Below are 18,898 nucleotides of genomic sequence, written 5' to 3'. Positions count from 1 at the left end.
CCCTTAATTTAAAATTTATAGCAATTTAGAAAGGTGGGGAGGGTTCACATTTTCCACTTCAGGGGAGGCTCCTGCCTTCCTTAGCAGACTCCTGTCTTTCCACACCAAGACACTGAGTTTGTGTCTTATTCTCACTCAAATTTAGGTCTAATGATTCCTAAGCAGGTGTTTCACCTTGATAAGATCAATTTCAGGTTCATCTCTTAAACACCTGGTGCTGTTCTGACCACACACTGGCAAAGGAGGACATCCTGGAAGGACACCCACACTGTGGGATAAATCCCATAAACGAAGCTAAATAATAAAGCTAAATAAATAAAGATAAACCCGGCTCGAGGAGCAGCCATGGGACACCTCAGCTGCAGGTCTGAGGGCTGGCAAGCTCGGGCTCAGCTTGGCAGCTCCAGGCGCAGACTTACTTCCCAAAAACAGGGTTCAGCTGCTTGGAGATGTAGTTCTCCTTGTCCTTGATGTCCGTCTTCCCCAGCTTGATGGCGATGTAGGGATCGGCCTTCCCGTTGATGTCAGCCGGGTGGAGGTCCGTGGCCTGCAGGGAACAGATGGGACGGGTCAGCGCTGTCCACAGCAGCCAAGGATTCAGGGATGGACCCGTTCTCCACCCCTGAGGATGGGTTTCTCTTTGAGCCAGGTCTTATGAGCTCTCAGAGAAGCCATCGCACCCGAGATAGCTCAGCTACCTAGAACGGCATAAAATCGGCAGGATGGCTTCTGAGGCAGTGTTGGAACAGAAAAAGTGTTAATAAAAGGCAAAATAACAAAGCTCTTTCAGAGAAAAGCCCAAGCCAGGGGCAAGAGGTTCTTGCTCCTGCTAAAATACCCCACAAAAGCGATTATTTCCTTTGTTCTCTTCTTTTCCTAGTGAATTACCTAGGTGGGACCTCTTGGCCTCTGTGTAATTGGCAACCCCAGGTTTGAGGTGAAGTCCCAAAGGTCCTATGAGGTGTCTTTTGTACCAATTTGGGAGAGAAATTTCTGGGCTTTTTTCCTTTTTCAGCAGACAAAGGATAATTTGGTCGCTCCATCACATTCCTACACCGTGAGAGCACCCGGCTGCTTCAGTCCCTAAACAGAGTGTGTTGGACTGAAATGGGGATGAAACGGTGTCTTGGATTAAAATGGGAATATTCCCGACTCATGTAAATCTCTGTCCTAGTTCAGGGAGAGTTTGGAACTGGCTTTGTCCTGAGATGTCACCACAGTGACCTTTGGAATCTCACCCGAGGCAAGAAAGATGACGAGGAGGAGACTCTAAGGAAACACCCCCAGCAAAAACCTGGCCAAGATGCCGAGACATCCACTGCCTTCCTCTCGTGTCCTCTCCATGGTGGATTCTGCCAGAGAGGGGTGAGGACCCCCAGACTCTCCAGTCCCACCTCCAAGCATGGCACAGCAGCAGATGGGAACACATCCACCCAGTCCTGGCTGGTTTTGGGCTTGGTTGACCAAGCTGGTGTCTGCTGTTCCAGCCTGGTGATGGGTGGGAGACTCCACATCCCAGCGGGAAGCAGCTCTGGATGGACAACCAGGCTGGTGGGAAACGGAGCCCAAAGTAGGTTCTGCTTGTAACACACTGGGACAAAGTGGTGGCAAAGGGCAGCCCAGGTGCTTCCAGCAGGACAGAGATCCCTCCCAAGTGCCTGGCTGCAGAATTCCATGCTTAGGGACAGCGGGATGGCCAGTTCAGGGGTCAGGAAGTGATTCTTCCCAGAGCACATTCCACATATAGAGGGAAAATGTGCGTTGGCTGGTTCGCGTCACCGATCATGGAATGGGTGTTCAAGGAGGTGTCATGTCCTTCACAAGGATCTCCTCCATCCTACCAGATCCCATTCCACCTTTTTTCTCCCATTCTCTCCCATCCTGAACCATCGCCAGGGTGGTGACGTGGCTGTGGAACGGACCAACACCTCACACTGCAGGCTGATCCAAACCATCCGTGGGAATTGAGCACCAGGACACGCCAGTCCATCCCACCCACTGGAGAGAGGTCTCTGGATCTGGCAGGAGCTTGGATCTGTCCTGTTCCCAGTGCTGGGAGCACACAGCCCCGGAGACAGCGTTGGGTCTGGATATCCTGGGATGTCCCTGAACAGCTTGGGACAGTGGGAGATGTCCCTGACCATGGCAGCAGGTGGAGCAGGACGGACTTTTAGGTCCCTTCCCACCCAAACCATTCCATTCTCAATCCTTCCTTCCCACCCAAACCAAGGAGCTGCTTCAGTCCTCAAGCTTCATCCAGGGTCCTGAAGCACTGGTGATGCCTTAGGTTTTGGCTTTTCTATTTTTCAGATTCTGTGCTGCTTTGGTGTGTGGGTCTGGGCTTCATATCAGGGCATGGTGAGCTCTGTGCACAGAGCAGGGAGACAAAACAATTCCTGCTCCAGCTGGGCACCAAGGACAAATGATCCAAATCTCAGGCCCGAGAGCACAAAGAATGTGGAATGAAGAGAGAAAAACAAGCAGGGTGGGACTGCAGGGGCTAAAGCTGGAATGGGACAATGAACTGCAAGATGCAAATGGAGCAGAACTGATCCCAGTGACAGACCCCGTGAGCAGTTCTGCATTCTGGGACCATTTTGGTTCATCTTGTGCTGCCCAAGGTGGATCCATGGAGGAGATCCTTTCAATAAATCCTTGTTTTATTCCTTAGCTCTTGTCCAGCCTCTGTTCCAGGTCAGCCTTCCCAAGGCATCAGTCCTGGAGTGCTGGAACTGAATCCCACCATCCCTACGGCACCAGGACCAGCTCCGGGTGGAAGGGAGTGCCAGATCCCGCCTGCCACACCCCAAATTCCCACTCACCCGCACGATGTAGACTCGGACCAGCACGTTGATGGGGTCGTTGCTGGGGATCCCCTGGAACATCCCGAAAGTGGGGTCATACCCTGCCTCCTTGCTGATGTCGTCGGGGAGCGGCACTTTGTAGACACACATGGAGCCCTGGTGCGAGGGAGGGTATGGACCAACTGAGTCCTGCTGCCCAGGGCCTCCGTGGAGGCGAACCCATCCCAAAACGCCCTCCCCAAAAATCCTGGCCAGAATTCCTAACCACTCACCTTGAACCTCCCCACTATCCGCTCCTCCTCCGTGGCGTTGTCGTCGTTGTCCCCAATCTTCCCCCGGAGCAGGTTGAAGGTGTGCAGCCAATCCTCAAAGTTGTCAAACTCTGATTCCAGCTCTTTGTTGAAGACCTGAGATGAAAAAAAAAAATGTTTAAAGGAGAGAATTTGGGATAAAAACCAAAGTGAGCAAAAGATGTGGGGAGTACTCGATTGGCTCAGAACGAGGGGTGGGACAAGAGGAAACGGCCTCAAGCTGTGCCAGGAAGGTTCAGATGGGATATTGGGAATAATTTCCTCATGGAAAGGGTGCTCAGTCCTTGGCAGGGGCTGCCCAGGGAGGTTTGGAGTGCCCATCCCTGGAGGTGTCCAAGGAAGGCCTGGATGTGGCACTGAGTGCTCTGGGCTGGGGACAAGGTGGGGATCAGGCACAGGCTGGACTGGATGGCCTGGGAGGGCTTTTCCAGCCTCAGTGATCCTGGGAATCTGTGAACACCTCAGCTCCCAGTGGTAAATTTTTCAAGGAAGGAGAAAGATCTCCAGCATTACTGGGTTGGAAAAAGGGAATCTTGGAGCAATGGGTGGGGCCATTGCTCCCTGTCCTAGGGTGACGTTATGATGCTTGTACTCCCATTCATGTGTTCTGTTAATGTTGGATATTCTGTTCTGTGCCTTTAAAACTGGCTCTGAAGAGGGAAAGTTTTGTTTGGGTTTTCTTATCAGCCTGGCGGGACGCAGAGACTGCAGCTTTTGCTTTTTCTGCTTTTGCTTCTTGCTTTGCTCTCTCACTCTTGCTTGCTTCGCTTCTGCTTGCTTTTGCTCATTAGCTAGTTTAGCTAAACTGTCCAATTTCTTCCTGGACTGTTTCTCCTTTCCTTTTTCTGACCACTTCGAACCTGCTCCGCACTGGAACCTGGGAAACACCAAGATCCTGCACCTTGAGGCCTGCAGCAGCTGCCCCAGCGCCGGAGGGACTGAGAACAGAGCGACCACCCCCCCAGAGAGACTTTCTGAATTTGCCATCTCTTTTCAGAGTGGTGTCATCCGGAATTGTTCACTTTGTGTGCTGGGGGGTGCTGTGCTTGTTAAATAAACAGGTTCTTTCCACTTCTCTCTGAGGAATCCTTCCCGAACCAGTTGTGGGGAGGGGCCGTGTGGGTTTGCTTACTGGAGGGGCCCTAATTTGGAAATTCTCCTCCAAATTTGCCCTAAACCAGGACACTCCCCCTCTGTGCAAGATCCAGGTCTAAACCCCATCTGAACCCCAGAAGCACAGGTGACATGAATCCTGAGAAATCCTTGGGATCACTGAACCAGAGCCCATGGCTATCCCGAATCCTGGCTGGGCCAGCAGGAAAACACTCCCTTGGAGCTGGGACACCTCCAGGCTGCCCCAGGGATGAGCCTATCCCAGGACAACCCCTTTGCTCATGACCTCCAGCTATGGAGAGAGGCTGGGAAGCCTCATCCCAAGATAAATCCCTAGGGAGAGGTGTCCCAAGGCACATAATCCCCACAATTAGGTACTTCCTCAGAAGCACCCCCCAGTACCTTGAGTTCATCAATCTTCTGCTTGTTCTTCTTCTCGGGGAGCTCAGGGACTGGCTGCTGCTTCTTTTTCTTGTCATCTTTGGGTGCCTTGGACTTGTCTTTGTCCTTGTCCTTGTCCTTGTTCTTCACCTGGGCCTTAGAGCCTTTCATGGGAGAGTCACCAAGTTTGTCATCACTCTGAGTCGGGGGGGGAACAGTGCAGAGGGAGGAGATGGAAAGGAGGGAGGGAAGGGAAGGATGGAAATGAGGGTCAGGAGAGGTGGGGGAGATGTGGTAGGGCTTGGATAAGGCACTTCAAAGAAGAGGAGCATGAAAGCTGCCAGCAAATCCCAGCCCAGCCCTGCCCTGTCTTTCCTTGGTTCTGGATCGCAGCGTCTCCAGCAGCCCGGAGATCTCTGTGCAGGGAATTCCAGGGCTGACCTGAGCAGGAATCACTTGGAGGACTACAAAACATCACTTGGAGAACTACAGAACATGGACAGAGCCCTCTGACAGCAGTGAGAAAACCCGGTCCTGCCCGCAGCAGGAATGGTGTGGCCAGCAGGATCAGGGTGGGGAATCCTTCCCCTGTACCTGGCACTGGTGAGGGCACACCTCGAGTGCTGCGTCCAGCTCTGGCCCCTCAGTTTGGGAAGGACGTTCCCAAGAGATCCTTGAGATCCTTGAATGTGTCCAGAGGGGGAAACGAGGCTGGAGAGGGGCTGGGAACACAAACCCTGAGAGGAAGCCCTGAGGGAGCTGGGGGTGCCATGGAGAGAAGGAGACTCAGGGGTGCCCCCATCACCCCCACACCCCCTGAAAGGTGCCTGTGCTCAGCTGGGGCTGGGCTCTTTCTCCAGCAGCACTGACACAACCAGAGCACACAGCCTCGAGCTGCACCAAGGGCAATTTAGGCTGGATATCAGGGAAAAGTTCTGTACAGAAAGGGTGATAAAGTTCTGGAATGTTCTGCCCGGGGAGGTGGTGGAGTCCCCATCCCTGGGTGTGTTTAACAGAGCCTGGATGTGGCACTGGGGGCCAGGGTTGAGTTGAGGAATTAGGACATGGGTTGGACTCGATCATCTTGAAGGTCTCTTCCAACCCAGTGATTCCGTGAATTCTCTGAATTGTGGGGATTTTGGGAATTCCCAGGGACCAGGGACGTGGTGGAGTCCCCATCCCTGGATGTGTTTAGAAGCCTGGATGTGGCACTGGGTGCCAGGGTTTAGCTGAGGTGTTTGGGCTGGGTTGGACTCGATGATCTTTAAGGTCTCTTCCAACCTGATCATTCTGTGAATTTTGGGAATTTTCTTCCTCCTACCAGAGACTTCTCCTGCTTTATGGAGCCTGGGGAGCCTTTGTAACCCCGGCCTGGGAATGCTGAGGGGGCAATGCTTGATGCTGCTGCCCTCAGATTGTCCAGGACCCCACAGGTCACCAGAGTCTCATTTGGAGCAACCACCAGCTACAGAGAGCTGTAAAGAGGCTGCTGGAAAAGGTGGATTCAAAGGAAACTGCTTCTCACCTCTGCAATCCCTGTCCTTTGGTGCCTCTGCCGGCTTTCATGAGGGCTGGACATTATCCAGTGGTGGGGACAGACAGACAGACGGAAAAACACGGATGAGGAAAGGGGGAAGGAGTGGGAGAGCCAAGGGAAATGGATCATTCTAAAAAGAAATAAAACCCCAGAGGACACCAGTGCCAGCCCAGAAGGACCTGCTCAGAGCTGTCTCCAAGCTCAGCAAGACCAGACCTCGGGATACAAAATTCTGGGCTCTTTCTCCAGGCAGCACTGGCAGAACCCACAGGACACAGCCTTGAGCTGCACCGAGGGAAATTTAGGCTGGATATTAGGCTGGATTTTTCCTGGGATACAAAAATTGATCATCCAAAAGAAACCACGCTCAGAATTTTACTCAGCCGAAGGGTTTTGCATCACCTGGGCACAACAACAACAACCTCCTGTGACGGGGACATGGAGCACGTGGAGAGCAAGGGTGGAATTCCTCAGGGATACCCCTCCCAGCCCTGCTGGTGGCACGGCCAGATGGACAAAGTCGCCCTTGACCAGCCACTCCCAGGATTCTTGGCTGGCAAAATTTTTGGGACAAAATGAGTATCCCCCAAATTTAGGCAAGGTCAGAAGCCCACCCGACCTAGAGACCCGACTTCCTTCAGAGAAAAACACATTTAGGGCATCATTAATCTTGTGCTTTGATAAAATAATAATAAGTGAAAAATAATATATAATGTATAAAATTATATAAATTGATAAGTTAGGTGAGAGAACTTGCCCTAAATTGTGTATTTGTCTTCACTGCCCGCATTAGGACAGCAGGCAAAGAGCTCAACATGGAGGGAAAAACCCTGCAAAAACCCACAAAAATCGATCATTTTTGGGAAAACACGACACGCTGGAATTGTCTGGTTTGCCTGGAGAGCTGAGGCAGATTCCCAAAGGGATGTGCAAGCACCAAGAGGAATTCTGGTCCCACCTTTCCCTGCCGTGTTCCTGTGATTTTATAAAACGATAATTCGTGAAAAATAATATATAATGTATAAAATTATATAAATTGATAAGTTAGGTGAGAGAACTTGCCCTAAATTGTGTATTTGTCTTCACTGCCCGCATTAGGATTCAGGCAAAGAGCTCAACATGGAGGGAAAAACCCTGCAAAAACCCACAAAAATCGACCATTTTTGGGAAAACACGACACGCTGGGAGTGTCTGGTTTGTCTGGAGAGCTGAGGCAGGTTCCCAAAGGGATGTGCAAGCACCAAGAGGAATTCTGGTCCCACCTTTCCCTGCCGTGTTCCTGTGATTTTATAAAATGATAATAAGTAAAATATAATATATAATGTATAAAATTCTGGTCCCACCTTTCCCTGCCGTGTTCCCTCTCTCCCTCCCAGCCTTACCCTCTCCAACCTCCATCTCCTCCTTCTCCTCTGCTTCTGCCGCGGCCGCTTCCTGCTGCCGGAGTTGCTGGGGGAGACAAGAAACCACTGGATATCAGGAACAATCTTTTCCTGGAAAAGCTGCCCGGGGCAGTGGTGGGGTTCCCATCCCTAGGGGGGGATTTGAAGCCACGTGGATGTGGCACTTGGGGACAGAGTGGTGGCCTCGGCAGCGCCAGGGAATGGTTGGACTCGATGGTCTCCAAGAGCTTTTCCAGCATGAACAATTTTGGGATTCTGTAATTGCTGGAACCCAGGGCACAGGGGATGTTTCCCTGCCTGTCCTGAGAAGTCCTGATCCCCAGGAGACCACTGGTTTTAACCTTCGTCCGTGGAAAAAGCTTCCGGGACTGTGGGGTGGATCGGAATCTACGAGTGTGTGAAATAGATAATAGCGCAGTTTATCACAGGGGGAAAAATTTAAGAGTTTTGGGTTTTTAGTGTGGAGGTGGATAGGAGACAAGATGGAGGATTTTGGGCATTGTCTGATCTCCTTCTTGCTCTTCATCTACTCCCTTTTCTGCAGTGCTGGTGGCACAGAGCGATTGGTTAGAAAGAGCCGCAATGCAGGTGTTGCATGAACAGACAAATAACTAATTATTGGTAGAAAGGTAGGAATAAAATACGTCCTGAGAGTTAATTGGACAAAATAGCCTTAAAAGACCTTGAACCTGTGTGTCTTGTGACTTTTGGTGCCTTTCTCTTTGTATGCTAAGTCTGAGATGTCGATAGCATGATGAACTTCTGACAAGAGAAAAATAAACAACGACCTGAAGACTGAAAAAAACCAAAAGTCCTGTTCATCTCTCCATCCTGGCACTGAACTTTTTGGGGTATCCCCATCAGGAGGATCCCCAGGAAGGGGGGGTTTCCACACGCAATGAAGCACAGCCCCAAGGATTTGGAAGGAGCTGGAATTAGGGGAGACCTCTCAGGAAGGGAACCATCTCCCCTGGGTGCCCCTCCCCGCTGGTCCTCACCCACCTCCTTCATCGTCTCGATGGAAGCGAAGTACTTGGACCACCAGTCCAACATGCTCTCGTCCGGCTCCTCCTCCTCCACTTCCTCCCCGCCTCCTCCTCCTCCTCCTCCTCCTCCTTTCTTCTTCTTCTTCTTTTTCTCCTTCTCTTCCTCGGTCTGAAGGGACAAGGGAAGCACAGACAGGGAAGGGGAGGGATCGGGTGAGAGGGAATTGTTTCTGGAAGTACAAAAGCGAAGCACCTGAGGAGGGAGAACCCCCCCAGGCTTTGGGGGCCTCGTGAACTTTCTCCCTTTTACAGCCACAGAACACCCAAGGGTGACCAAGGTTTTGGAGGAAGTGCCAGAATCACAGAATGGTTTGGGTGGGAAGGGACCTTAAAGCTCGTCCAGTTCCAATCCTGACACCTTCCACCATTCCAGGTCGTTCCAAGCCCCATCTAACCTGGCCTTGGACGCTTCCAGAGATGGGTCAGTCCCACAGCACCTCCCCATTCCCATCATCCTATTTATCCGTGCATTTCCCGGGCTACATCTCCGGAATCTTCCATGGCAAGAGTCAAACTGTGCCCAGCAGAGCGCCTTGGGTGCCCTTGGTGGAGCAAAGGAACCTTCCCCAGCTGGTACCTGGTTGTGGTGGGAATATCCAGCATCCCTCCCCCTGTCCTGGGACAGCTGGGATGAGAAGCCCTGGCCCAAAAGAGCTCCCCAAACTGCAGGAATGAGGCCACTGCCGCATCCCTCGAGGGGACAGCGCTGCTGTGTCTCTGTTGTGGGACAGAGGGGCGATGTCCCTGCCTGGCTCGGGCTGGGGAGGGTGCCTGGTCCGTCAGAGGTGGCATGGAAGGGCTGGAGAGGGAGCAGGGAGTTGGGAGCAGGGATGCAGAGGAGATCCATCACTTACCACATCCACCTTCACCACTGCGTCGGAATTCTGCGGCCCCGGGATGGAAGGGAACAGGGAGAGGGAGAGCAGGTTAGGGACGCACCCTCAGCTGAGTGCAAATCATCGTTCCCAGGGTGGTTTGGGTGGGAAGGGACCTCAAAGCTCATCGCATCCCACCCCCTGCCGTGGGCAGGGACACCTCCCACTGTCCCAGCTTGCTCCAAGCCCCACCCAATCTGGCTTTGGACACTTTCAGGGATCCAGGGAAAGCCCCAGCTGCTCTGGGAATTCCAGCCCCTCTACACCCTGCCAGGGAACAATTCCTCATTCCCAAGATCCCATCCAGCCCTGCCCTCTGGCACTGGGAGCCATTCCCTGGCTCCTGTCCCTCCAGGCCTTGTCCCCAGTCCCTCTGCAGCTCTCCTGGAGCCCCTTCAGGCCCTGCCAGGGGCTCTGAGCTCTCCCTGGATCCTTCTCCTCTCCAGGTGAGCACCCCCAGCTCTCCCAGCCTGGCTGCAGAGCAGAGGGGCTCCAGCCCACCTGGTCAAGAATCTGTTTTTGTGGAAGAACCTCTGGAGCAGCAGGGTGGGAAAAGGAGTTGAAATTCCCATTCTGGGCACAAAAACGGGCCCATTGAGTGTGACACCCCTGGGACACGCTGCCCCCCCCAGTTCTGGCTGAAATCCCTCAGAAATCGGCAATTCCATGAGGAAAGAGGTGCTGCCACATGGATACTCACAGCCTCCAGCTTCACCATCGTGTCCATCTTCTTGATGGGGACCTCGGGTTCCATGTTGACCACGATCTCCCCTGTGGGGCGAGAGCGGTGGGCCCTGCTGGTCATGGCCAGGTAGCCGTTGAGGTGTTTGGCTGGACAGAGGACAGAAAAGGAGAAAGAACAAGGGAGAGGGGACAGTGGAGAGGGGAAACCGACAGTTCAGGTGAGAGCCTACAGGATTCAGGCCAGAAATTTAGAGCTGAGTTGGGATCCTACAGAATTCGGGCTAGGAACTGAGTGTTTAGTTGAGATTCTGCAGGATTCGGGCCAGAAAGTGAGAATTCAGGTGAGATCCTACAGGATTGAGGCTGGGAACCTGATTTCAGGTGAGATCCCACAGGATTCAGGCTAGGAACCAAGAGTTTAGTTGAGATCCTATAGGATTCAGGCCAGAAATTGAGAGCTCAGGAGAGATCCTACAGGATTCAGGCTGGGAACTGAGAGTTCACTTGAGATCCTATAGGATTCAGTCTGGAAACCAAGATTTCAAGTGAGATCCTACAGGATTCAGGCCAGAAACTGAGTTCAGGTGAGATCCCATAGGATTTAGGCCAGAGCACAGTGGGACCACCTTGTTTAGAGCAGTGGAAATGAGCACGGAGCCTTCAGCAGGACCGAAATCCCACCAAAGAGCAAAGGAAGGGGGAGGATAAGCAGGAAATGTCCCGAGGAGAAGAGGCAGAGGAGATTGTCCTGAAAGCCTCTGCTGGCTCGGACACAACCCCTGGTCCGGGTTTAGGAATTAGGAATGGGATCGTGCTGGGAAGGGCAGTAGGGATTAGGAATGGGATAAAACTGAAAAGGCAGGTAGGGATTAGGAACGGGATCGTGCTGGGAAGGGCAGTAGGGATTAGGAATGGGATCATATTGGGAAGGGGAGCATGAATTAGGGATGGGATCATGCTGGGGAGATCAGTAAGGATTAGGAATGGGATCATGGTGGGAAGGGCAGTAGGGATTAGGAAAGGGACCATAGTAGGAAGGGTCAGTATGGATTAGGAATGGGATCCTGCTGGGCAGTAGGGATTAGGAATGGGATCATGCTGGGAAGGGCAGTAGGGATTGGGAATGGGATTTTACTGGGAAGGGCAGTAGGAATTAGGAATGGGATTTTACTGGGAAGGGCAGTAGGAATTAGGAATGGGATTTTACTGGGAAGGGCAGTAGGAATTAGGAATGGGATTTTACTGGGAAGGGCAGTAAGGATTAGGAATGGGATCCTGCTGGGAAGGGCAGTAGGGATTAGGAATGGGATCATACTGGGGAGTAGGGATTAGGAATGGGATCCTGCTGGGAAAGGCAGTATGAACCAGACATCTCTATGGGGATCTCGCCCAGCCTCCAACCCCAAAACTGGGAGGAGAGGACTAATTCCCAAGGTTCCCAAGCCCTCAGCTGCTGGGATGGGTGGGAGGTGGGTCTGGGATGGGTTTTCCTGCAAGTGCTGATGGATTGGGGTGGTTGGGGTTGGGAGGGGCCTGGACCTCTGCTCTTTACAGCCACCACGGGGACTGAGTGTGGCCAAATCCTGCCCCAGTCCTGAGGAACATCTGGGGACTTGAAGCTACTTAGATGTTGGAGGTGAACCTTGTTGGAGCTTAGGATATAGGGAATATTTTTTGTTTGTTTTGATTTTATGAGAACGCTGGTTTTAATCTTTGTTTATGGAGAAAGTTTCTAAGACTTCGGGATTAATTGGAATTTATGAGAGAGTAAAATAGATAGTAGGAATTTATAGGTGTGTAAAAATAGATAGTTTATTATAGGGTGAAAAACTTAGAGTTTTGGGGTTTTAGTATGGAGGTGGGCAGGAGAAAAGACGAAGGATTTGGGGTGTTGTTTGATCTCTTTTTTGTTTTTAATTTATTCTATTTTTTATAGTATTGGAAGTATGAGGTGATTGGTTAGAAAGAATCACAATGTAGATGTTGTGTAGGTAAACAAATAATTAGTTATTTGTAGAAATAAAGTATGCTTTAAGAATTAATCAAATAAAATAGTCCTAAAAGACTTTAAATTTGTGTGTTTTGTAACTTTTAGTGGTTTTTTTAATATACTAAGTTGTAAATAGTGCATATAAATATATAGTGTATAGATAAATAGATATATGCAGTATATATATATATATATAAGTAGATATATAATATATAGTGTACATATAAACAGTGTATAGAATTTTTAATAAGAGAAAAATAAAAAATAATTTGAAGATCAAAAGACTAAAAGTCGTATTTGCTTTTCACTTTTACAAAAATTTTTTAGGGCCATCCGCACACCACTTGGAACCACCAAAGTGCTGAACTTGGGGTTTTCCTTGGAGTTCTGCACCCCAAACCGTAATTTCTGTGTGCTAGCCAACCATCTCACGGTCCCACAGCCCATCCCACCTCCCTCTTCTCCCCGCGGCTGTCCCAGACCGGATCCCCGTGTCCCAGTCCTGGTACCTGCCATGTTCCACTGCTGGGCTTTCTTGTCGGGCGGGCGGTAGATGAACTTGCGGAGGGAGCTGACGGTGTGGGAGCCCACCAGGGTGTAGCGGCCGAAGGCGCGGCAGTCGACCACGCGGATGTTCAGGGGCGGGTGCAGCAGCTCGTTCTCGGGGAGGTCCTGGGGAGCAGGGCACGGGGTGCTCACCGGGGAGTGGGAGTGGCTGGGTTTGGGTTTGGGAAGGGCAGGGGGGATTGGGAATGGGATTGTGCTGGGAAAAACAGTAAGGGTTAGGGATGGGATCATGATGGGAAGGGCAGGGGGGATTAGGAATGGGATCATACTGGGAAGGAAAGTAGGGATTAGGAATGGGATCATGATGGGGAGAAGGGATTAGGAATGGGATCATGCTGGGAAGGACAGTAGGGATTAGGAATGGGATCATGATGGGGAGAAGGGATTAGGAATGGGATCGTGCTGGGAAGGACAGTAGGGATTAGGAATGGGATCATGCTGGGAAGGGCAGTAGGGATTAGGAATGGGATCGTGCTGGGAAAAGCAGTAGGGATTAGGAATGGGATCATGCTGGGAAGGAAAGTAGGGATTAGGAATGGGATCATGATGGGGAGAAGGGATTAGGAATGGGATCGTGCTGGGAAGGACAGTAGGGATTAGGAATAGGATCAGACTGAGAAAACTGGAAGGGATTAGGAATAGAATCAGACTGAGAAAACTGGAAGGGATTAGGAATGGGATCGTGCTGGGGAGTAGGGATTAGGAATGGGATCATACTGGGAAAACCAGAAGGGACCAGAACTGGAATCATACTGGGAAGGGCAGTAGGGATTAGGAATGGGATCGTGCTGGGAAAACCCGTAGGGATTAGGAATAGGATCAGATTGTGAAGGGCAGTAGGGATTAGGAATGGGATCATGTTGGGAACAACAGTAGGGATTAGGAATGAAATCTTGATGGGGAGTAGGGATTAGGAATGGGATCGTGCTGGGAAGGAAAGTAGGGATTAGGAATGGGATCATGCTGGGAAGAGCAGTAGGGATTAGGAATGGGATCATACTGGGAAGGATGGTCGGGATTAGGAAGGAGATCATGCTGGGAAAAACAGTAGAGATTAGGAATGGGATTGTACTGGGGAGTAGGGATTAGGAATGGGATCATGCTGGGAAGGGCGGTAGGGATTAGGAATGGGATTGTGCTGGGAATAACAGTAGGGATTAGGAATGGGATCATGCTAGGGAAGGCCAGTAGGGACTAGAACTGGAATCATGCTGGAGAAAGAAGTCCAAAGCTGCTCCAGCAAAATGTGGCTTGGGAGCCCTCAGGTGAAGGAATGGTGTCCGTGTGCTCCATTGTTTTGGGAAAAGTGGAGAAAAGGGCTTGGAGCCATGGGGGGGCTCCAGAAATTCCAGATTCCAGCTGAGGGATCAGAGGGAAGGGGCCACACTCACCACCTCGAACCACTTGACCAAAGTGCTGAAGTTGGGGTTTTTCTTGTAGTTCTGGATCAGGGCAGACTGGACGCCCTTCCCAGCGCACTCGATGTCCACACGGGGTCTGTCCACCTGGGCCAGGTTCACTCTCTTCAGGTCCCTGAGCCCCCAGAACAAGATCTAGGGCAGGAGGAGGAGGAGGGAGCTCCATGAGAGGGATGATCCCTCTCACATGGAGCTGGTTCTCTGTGGAGAGGGATCTCACTGCCGATGTCATCACAGGGCAGTGGTGGGTCCCTGAGGTATCTCCTCCTGACACCCTGCAGCCCAAGGTCTCCAGCCCTCTGCCCTCGGCATTTTCCTGCCTTTCTCCTTTCCTGGCCTTTTCCTGCCCTGGGAGTCCAGCTCTGTCCGTCTGTGGTGGCTCTGGATCCACCCCAATGGGATCAGTGTCACTGGGGAAACTTCCCTGTTCCTACTTGGGATAACAGACTGCCACCATCCAAAATTCCCCAAAACGGAGATTTTTTCCCACGGCTGTGTTAAAATTGTGAGGAATGTTTATTGTGATGCAAATGTGTGGAAAGCCAGGAGCCGAAGTCCCTGTGGAGACCTGGTCAGTCTCACCTGAGCAAAGACACTTTCACCCAGGGCTGAGATGTGCCCTGAACATCCCTGTGGGCATTGCCTGGGCCACGACTGACCCCCAGGACCTCCAGGGGACACATCACAAAACCATGGAATCATTTGGAAAAGCCCTCCAGGATCACTGAGTCCCACCTGTGACCAGTCCCCACCTTGTCCCCAGACCAGAGCACTCAGTGCCACATCCAGGTGACACCTGCAGGGATGGGCACCCCAAACCTCCCTGGGCAGCCCCTGCCAAGGCCTGAGCCCCCTTTCCATGCAGAAATTCCTCCTGGTGTCCACCCTGAGCCTGCCCTGGCCCAGCCTGAGGCCATTTCCCCTTGTCCTGTCCCTGTTCCCTGGCTGTCCCCTCCTGGCAGGGACTTGTGCAGAGCCACAAGGGCCCCCCTGTGTCACAGACACATTTTATGAAAAATTCTTTCCTTAGGATTTTTCCTCCTGAGAAGCTGAGAGGCCTCAGGAACAAAATGTAACCAATGGTTATCTGCTGCTGTGGAATGCAACAGGTGCATCTGGGATTGGTCTCATGTGATTGTTTCTAATTAATGGCCAATCACAGTCAGCTGGCTCAGAGTCTCTGTCCGAGACAGAAGCCTTTCTTATCATTCTATTCCTTTTCTATTCTTAGCCAGCCTTCTGATGAAATCCTTTCTTCTATTCTTTAAGTATTATTTTAATGTAGTACATATCATAAAATAATAAATCAAGCCTTCCTGAAACATGGAGTCAGATCCTCATCTCTTCCCTCATCCTGGGACCCCTGTGAACACGGTCACACCCCTGAGCCTCCTTTGCTCCAGGCTGAGCCCCTGCCCAGCTCCCTCAGCCCCTGCCGGGGCTCCATTCCCTGCCCAGCTCCCTCAGCCCCTGCCGGGGCTCCATTCCCTGCCCAGCTCCCTCAGCCCCTCCTGGGGCTCCATTCCCTGCCCAGCTCCCTCAGCCCCTGCTGGGGCTCCATTCCCTGCCCAGCTCCCTCAGCCCCTGCTGGGGCTCCATTCCCTGCCCAGCTCCCTCAGCCCCTCCTGGGGCTCCATTCCCTGCCCAGCTCCAGCCCCTGCAGGTCTCTCGTGTCAGGAGGGGCCCAGAGCTGCCCCAGCCCTGGAGGTGCCCCAGCAGTGCCAGCACAGGGGACGGGCACTGCCCTGGGTTGTCCCCACACTGTTTTGGATGCAAAATTCCCCTTTAGATATCCATGGATACTTGAGAGGCATCCCATCCTCATTGCCTGAGGTTGATGGGATACTGAACACCTGAGGTATGGGATTGCTTTGGGAGCAGATGATCCAGCTCCGTGTCCATCTCTAACATTCCCTGAGCTGCATCTCAGCCCAGGTGCTGCTCACTTGCTGTCCTGCCCGGGTTTGACAGCAAGGAATGATCCAATTCCCTCGTTTTTTTAGGGATATTGCAGTCTGGTTCCCAGTCTGGTCACCACGGACAGATCCTTGGCTCCCGACTCGCTCCTGCCCTTCCAACACCCTTGGAGATGTTCTCCCGCCCCACAACGCTCCACGTGGACACTGGTTACCTCCACTCTGTATCTGCTCAGCACCGGCCGAATTCCCAGAGGCACCGGCAGGATGGGACCTCGGTCCATGTCTGTGGGGCCATCGATGGGGGGCAGGTCTGATTTACCCCCAGGGCCGATCTGGAAGAGGTGGAGCACGGGTTAGGATCTGCTCCTCTGAGCTGCTGGGAAGCAGTTTTTGGTCCTTCTCACAGAACTGTGGAACCGCAGATTGGCTTGGGTTGGAAGGGACCTCAAAGATCGGCTCATTCCCACCCCTGCCATGGGCAGGGACAAATTCCAGAGGGAGCTGGGCTGTGTCTCAGCTGGATCTGGTCCCAGTTGTTGGAGCTGGGGTGTCTCAGAGGGCTGAGAGCCCAGGGCAGGTTCTTTGGGAAGAGGAAAACGCAGGAGCAGAAGGGGCTGGGAATTCCACACAGAACAGTCCCCAGAGCAATCCAAACTTCTCAGCCCACCAATGCAGCCCATCCCAGGGCTGTTCCACCCTGGAATTGCATCTGCTGGCCTGTCTGTGAGGAAACGGAGATGTGGTCCCAGAGCTCAGCCCAGGAGCAGGTTTAAGGTCCTGTTTCCAGCCCAGGGGTCAGTAAAGATCAAATATCCCATGTGAGCCATTCCCCCAGTCCAAGGAAAATTGGGAGAAAAGGGGCTTGGATGAGCACCTGCCCTGGCAGATAAATGAGGTGGGAGAAGCATTTCAGTGGGTGGAGCACGAGGCACAAAAGTGGAAGAATTTAACTCTGGTACTGCCCCAGACTATGAATCATGGTTTGTGCTGGGAGGGACTTTAAAGATCATTGAATCTCAACTCCTGCCATGGCCAGGGACACCCTCCACCTTTCCAGGCTGCTCCAAGCCCCATCCCACCTGGCCTTGGACCCTTCCGGGTGTCTTTGATGAACAGCTAGTGGTTGATCCATCCAAGAGAAACTACAAGGGTTCAGCAGACCAACGACCAGGTGAGGAAGCCGCTATTCCCAGTTATTCCCAGCTCCCCAGTTCTCCATAAATTAGTCCCCTCTCCCTTCCAACCCCGCATCCATTCTTTCCCTCCCTTTGTCCAGCTGGCACCTGGAGCAGCTCGAAGGCGGCCAGCAGGTCCCCGGCCGTGGCGTTGCCGCGGTAGATCTGGTAATATTCCAGCTGCGGCGGGAAGCGCGGCGGGCAGTACTCCTCGTCCGACATCTTCACCACCGGCTTGGCGAACGTCCGGCCCATGAAGTCGGCTTTTCCCTAGGGAAAGAGCCCTTGGGGTTGGGGATCCAACATGAGAATTCCAAGACTAACCCTGTGATTTTCCTCAGGAGCACTTGGGGTTGGGGATCCAACACGGGAATTCCAAATTTAGCCCTGTGGTTCTCCCCAGGAGCACTTGGAAGTAGGGGGTCCAACGTGGGAATTCCAAATTTAGCCCTGTGGTTCTCCTCAATAGCACTTGGAGTTGGGGATCTGACATGGGAATTCCAAATTCAGCCCCATGGTTCTCTCCAGGAGCACTTAGGGTTGGGGATCCAACATGGGAATGCCAAATTTAGCCCCGTGGTTCTCCTCAAGAACACTTGGAGGTGGGGATATGACGTGGGAATTCCAAAATTAGCCCCATGGTTCTCCTCAAGAACACTTGGGGTTGGGGATCCAACATAAGAATTCCAAATTCAGCCCCGTGGTTCTCTCCAGGAGCACTTGGTGTTGGGGATCCAACATGAGAATTCCAAATTTAGCCCCATGGTTCTCCCCGAGAGCACTTAGGGCTGGGGATCCAACATGAGAATTCCAAATTTAGCCCCATGGTTCTCCCCGAGAGCACTTAGGGCTGGGGATCCAACATGAGAATTCCAAATTTAACTCCATGGTTCTCTCCAGGAGCACTTGGGGTTGGGGATCCAATATCAGAATCCCGAGACTAATCCTGTGATTTTCCCCAGGAGCACTTGGTATTAGGGGTTTCCAACGTGGGAATTCCAAATTTAGCCCTGTGGTTTTCCACAAGAGCACTTGGGGCTGGGGATCCAACGTGAGAATTCCGAATTTAACCCTGTGGTTTTCCACAAGAGCACTTGGGGCTGGGGATCCAACACGGAAATTCCAAAATTAGCCCTGCAATTCTCCCCGTCGTGGTCGGAACAGGAATGGGATCAATGCTCTGGCCTTGGGATGCCAAAGCTCAGGGAAAACTCAGTCATGACTTCCTGAAGGAGGTTTGGGACAGCTGAAGGCTGGGACAGCAAGGAGGCCAGGGATGAGAATTTTTCCCAAATGGAAACTCTCCTTGGCTACAGCCTCTTTCTTCCCTCTCCAAAAACAAGATACATCTGAGATTTATGAGCGGCAGAGGCCCCGCTCTGGGAGATTTGGAAGGACCATTCTCCAAGGATCAGGAAAAAAAAAGCTCCCCAAATCCTCTGCCTCCAAATCTGGAGAGATCCCGGCATCCAAACCACGCACAATCCCCTGGGATTTTCTCACCACGGTGTCCTGGTCGTAGATCTCGATGACGATGATGGGGGGGTCATCCCGCATCTCGTGAGCTTCCCCGTACAGCTCCACGTTGTCGAACACCAGGAGCTGGTCCCAGGTTGGGCACAGGGTCTCGTTGAGAACCTGGGGGAATGGGAGAGATTCCTACTGCTCCAGGAAT

At 52.2% G+C, this 18,898-nt stretch overlaps 1 protein-coding gene across 2 annotated transcripts in view; it reads right to left on the bottom strand.

Moving 5' to 3' along the window:
• Nucleotides 1–18,898, bottom strand: part of OTOF (otoferlin) — a 113,542-nt gene that overhangs the window by 14,964 nt on the left and 79,680 nt on the right. For both annotated transcript variants that reach the window (XM_066547667.1, XM_066547666.1), the window contains 13 exons: nucleotides 18,727–18,861; nucleotides 17,332–17,493; nucleotides 16,261–16,380; nucleotides 14,103–14,264; nucleotides 12,654–12,816; nucleotides 10,171–10,301; nucleotides 9,450–9,479; nucleotides 8,552–8,704; nucleotides 7,529–7,595; nucleotides 4,631–4,773; nucleotides 3,077–3,211; nucleotides 2,823–2,960; nucleotides 420–547 (listed from right to left, as the gene is read on the bottom strand). In XM_066547667.1, coding sequence (XP_066403764.1) covers nucleotides 420–547; nucleotides 2,823–2,960; nucleotides 3,077–3,211; nucleotides 4,631–4,773; nucleotides 7,529–7,595; nucleotides 8,552–8,704; nucleotides 9,450–9,479; nucleotides 10,171–10,301; nucleotides 12,654–12,816; nucleotides 14,103–14,264; nucleotides 16,261–16,380; nucleotides 17,332–17,493; nucleotides 18,727–18,861 — 1,667 coding nt within the window. The remainder of the gene's footprint in view (nucleotides 1–419; nucleotides 548–2,822; nucleotides 2,961–3,076; nucleotides 3,212–4,630; nucleotides 4,774–7,528; nucleotides 7,596–8,551; nucleotides 8,705–9,449; nucleotides 9,480–10,170; nucleotides 10,302–12,653; nucleotides 12,817–14,102; nucleotides 14,265–16,260; nucleotides 16,381–17,331; nucleotides 17,494–18,726; nucleotides 18,862–18,898) is intronic.

Source organism: Molothrus aeneus, chromosome 3 (genome assembly GCF_037042795.1).
Source record: "Molothrus aeneus isolate 106 chromosome 3, BPBGC_Maene_1.0, whole genome shotgun sequence".
NCBI classification, from domain to species: Eukaryota; Metazoa; Chordata; class Aves; order Passeriformes; family Icteridae; genus Molothrus; species Molothrus aeneus.
The sequence above is the reverse complement of the archived record's forward strand: the minus strand, read 5'-3'. Positions and strand labels throughout refer to the sequence as shown.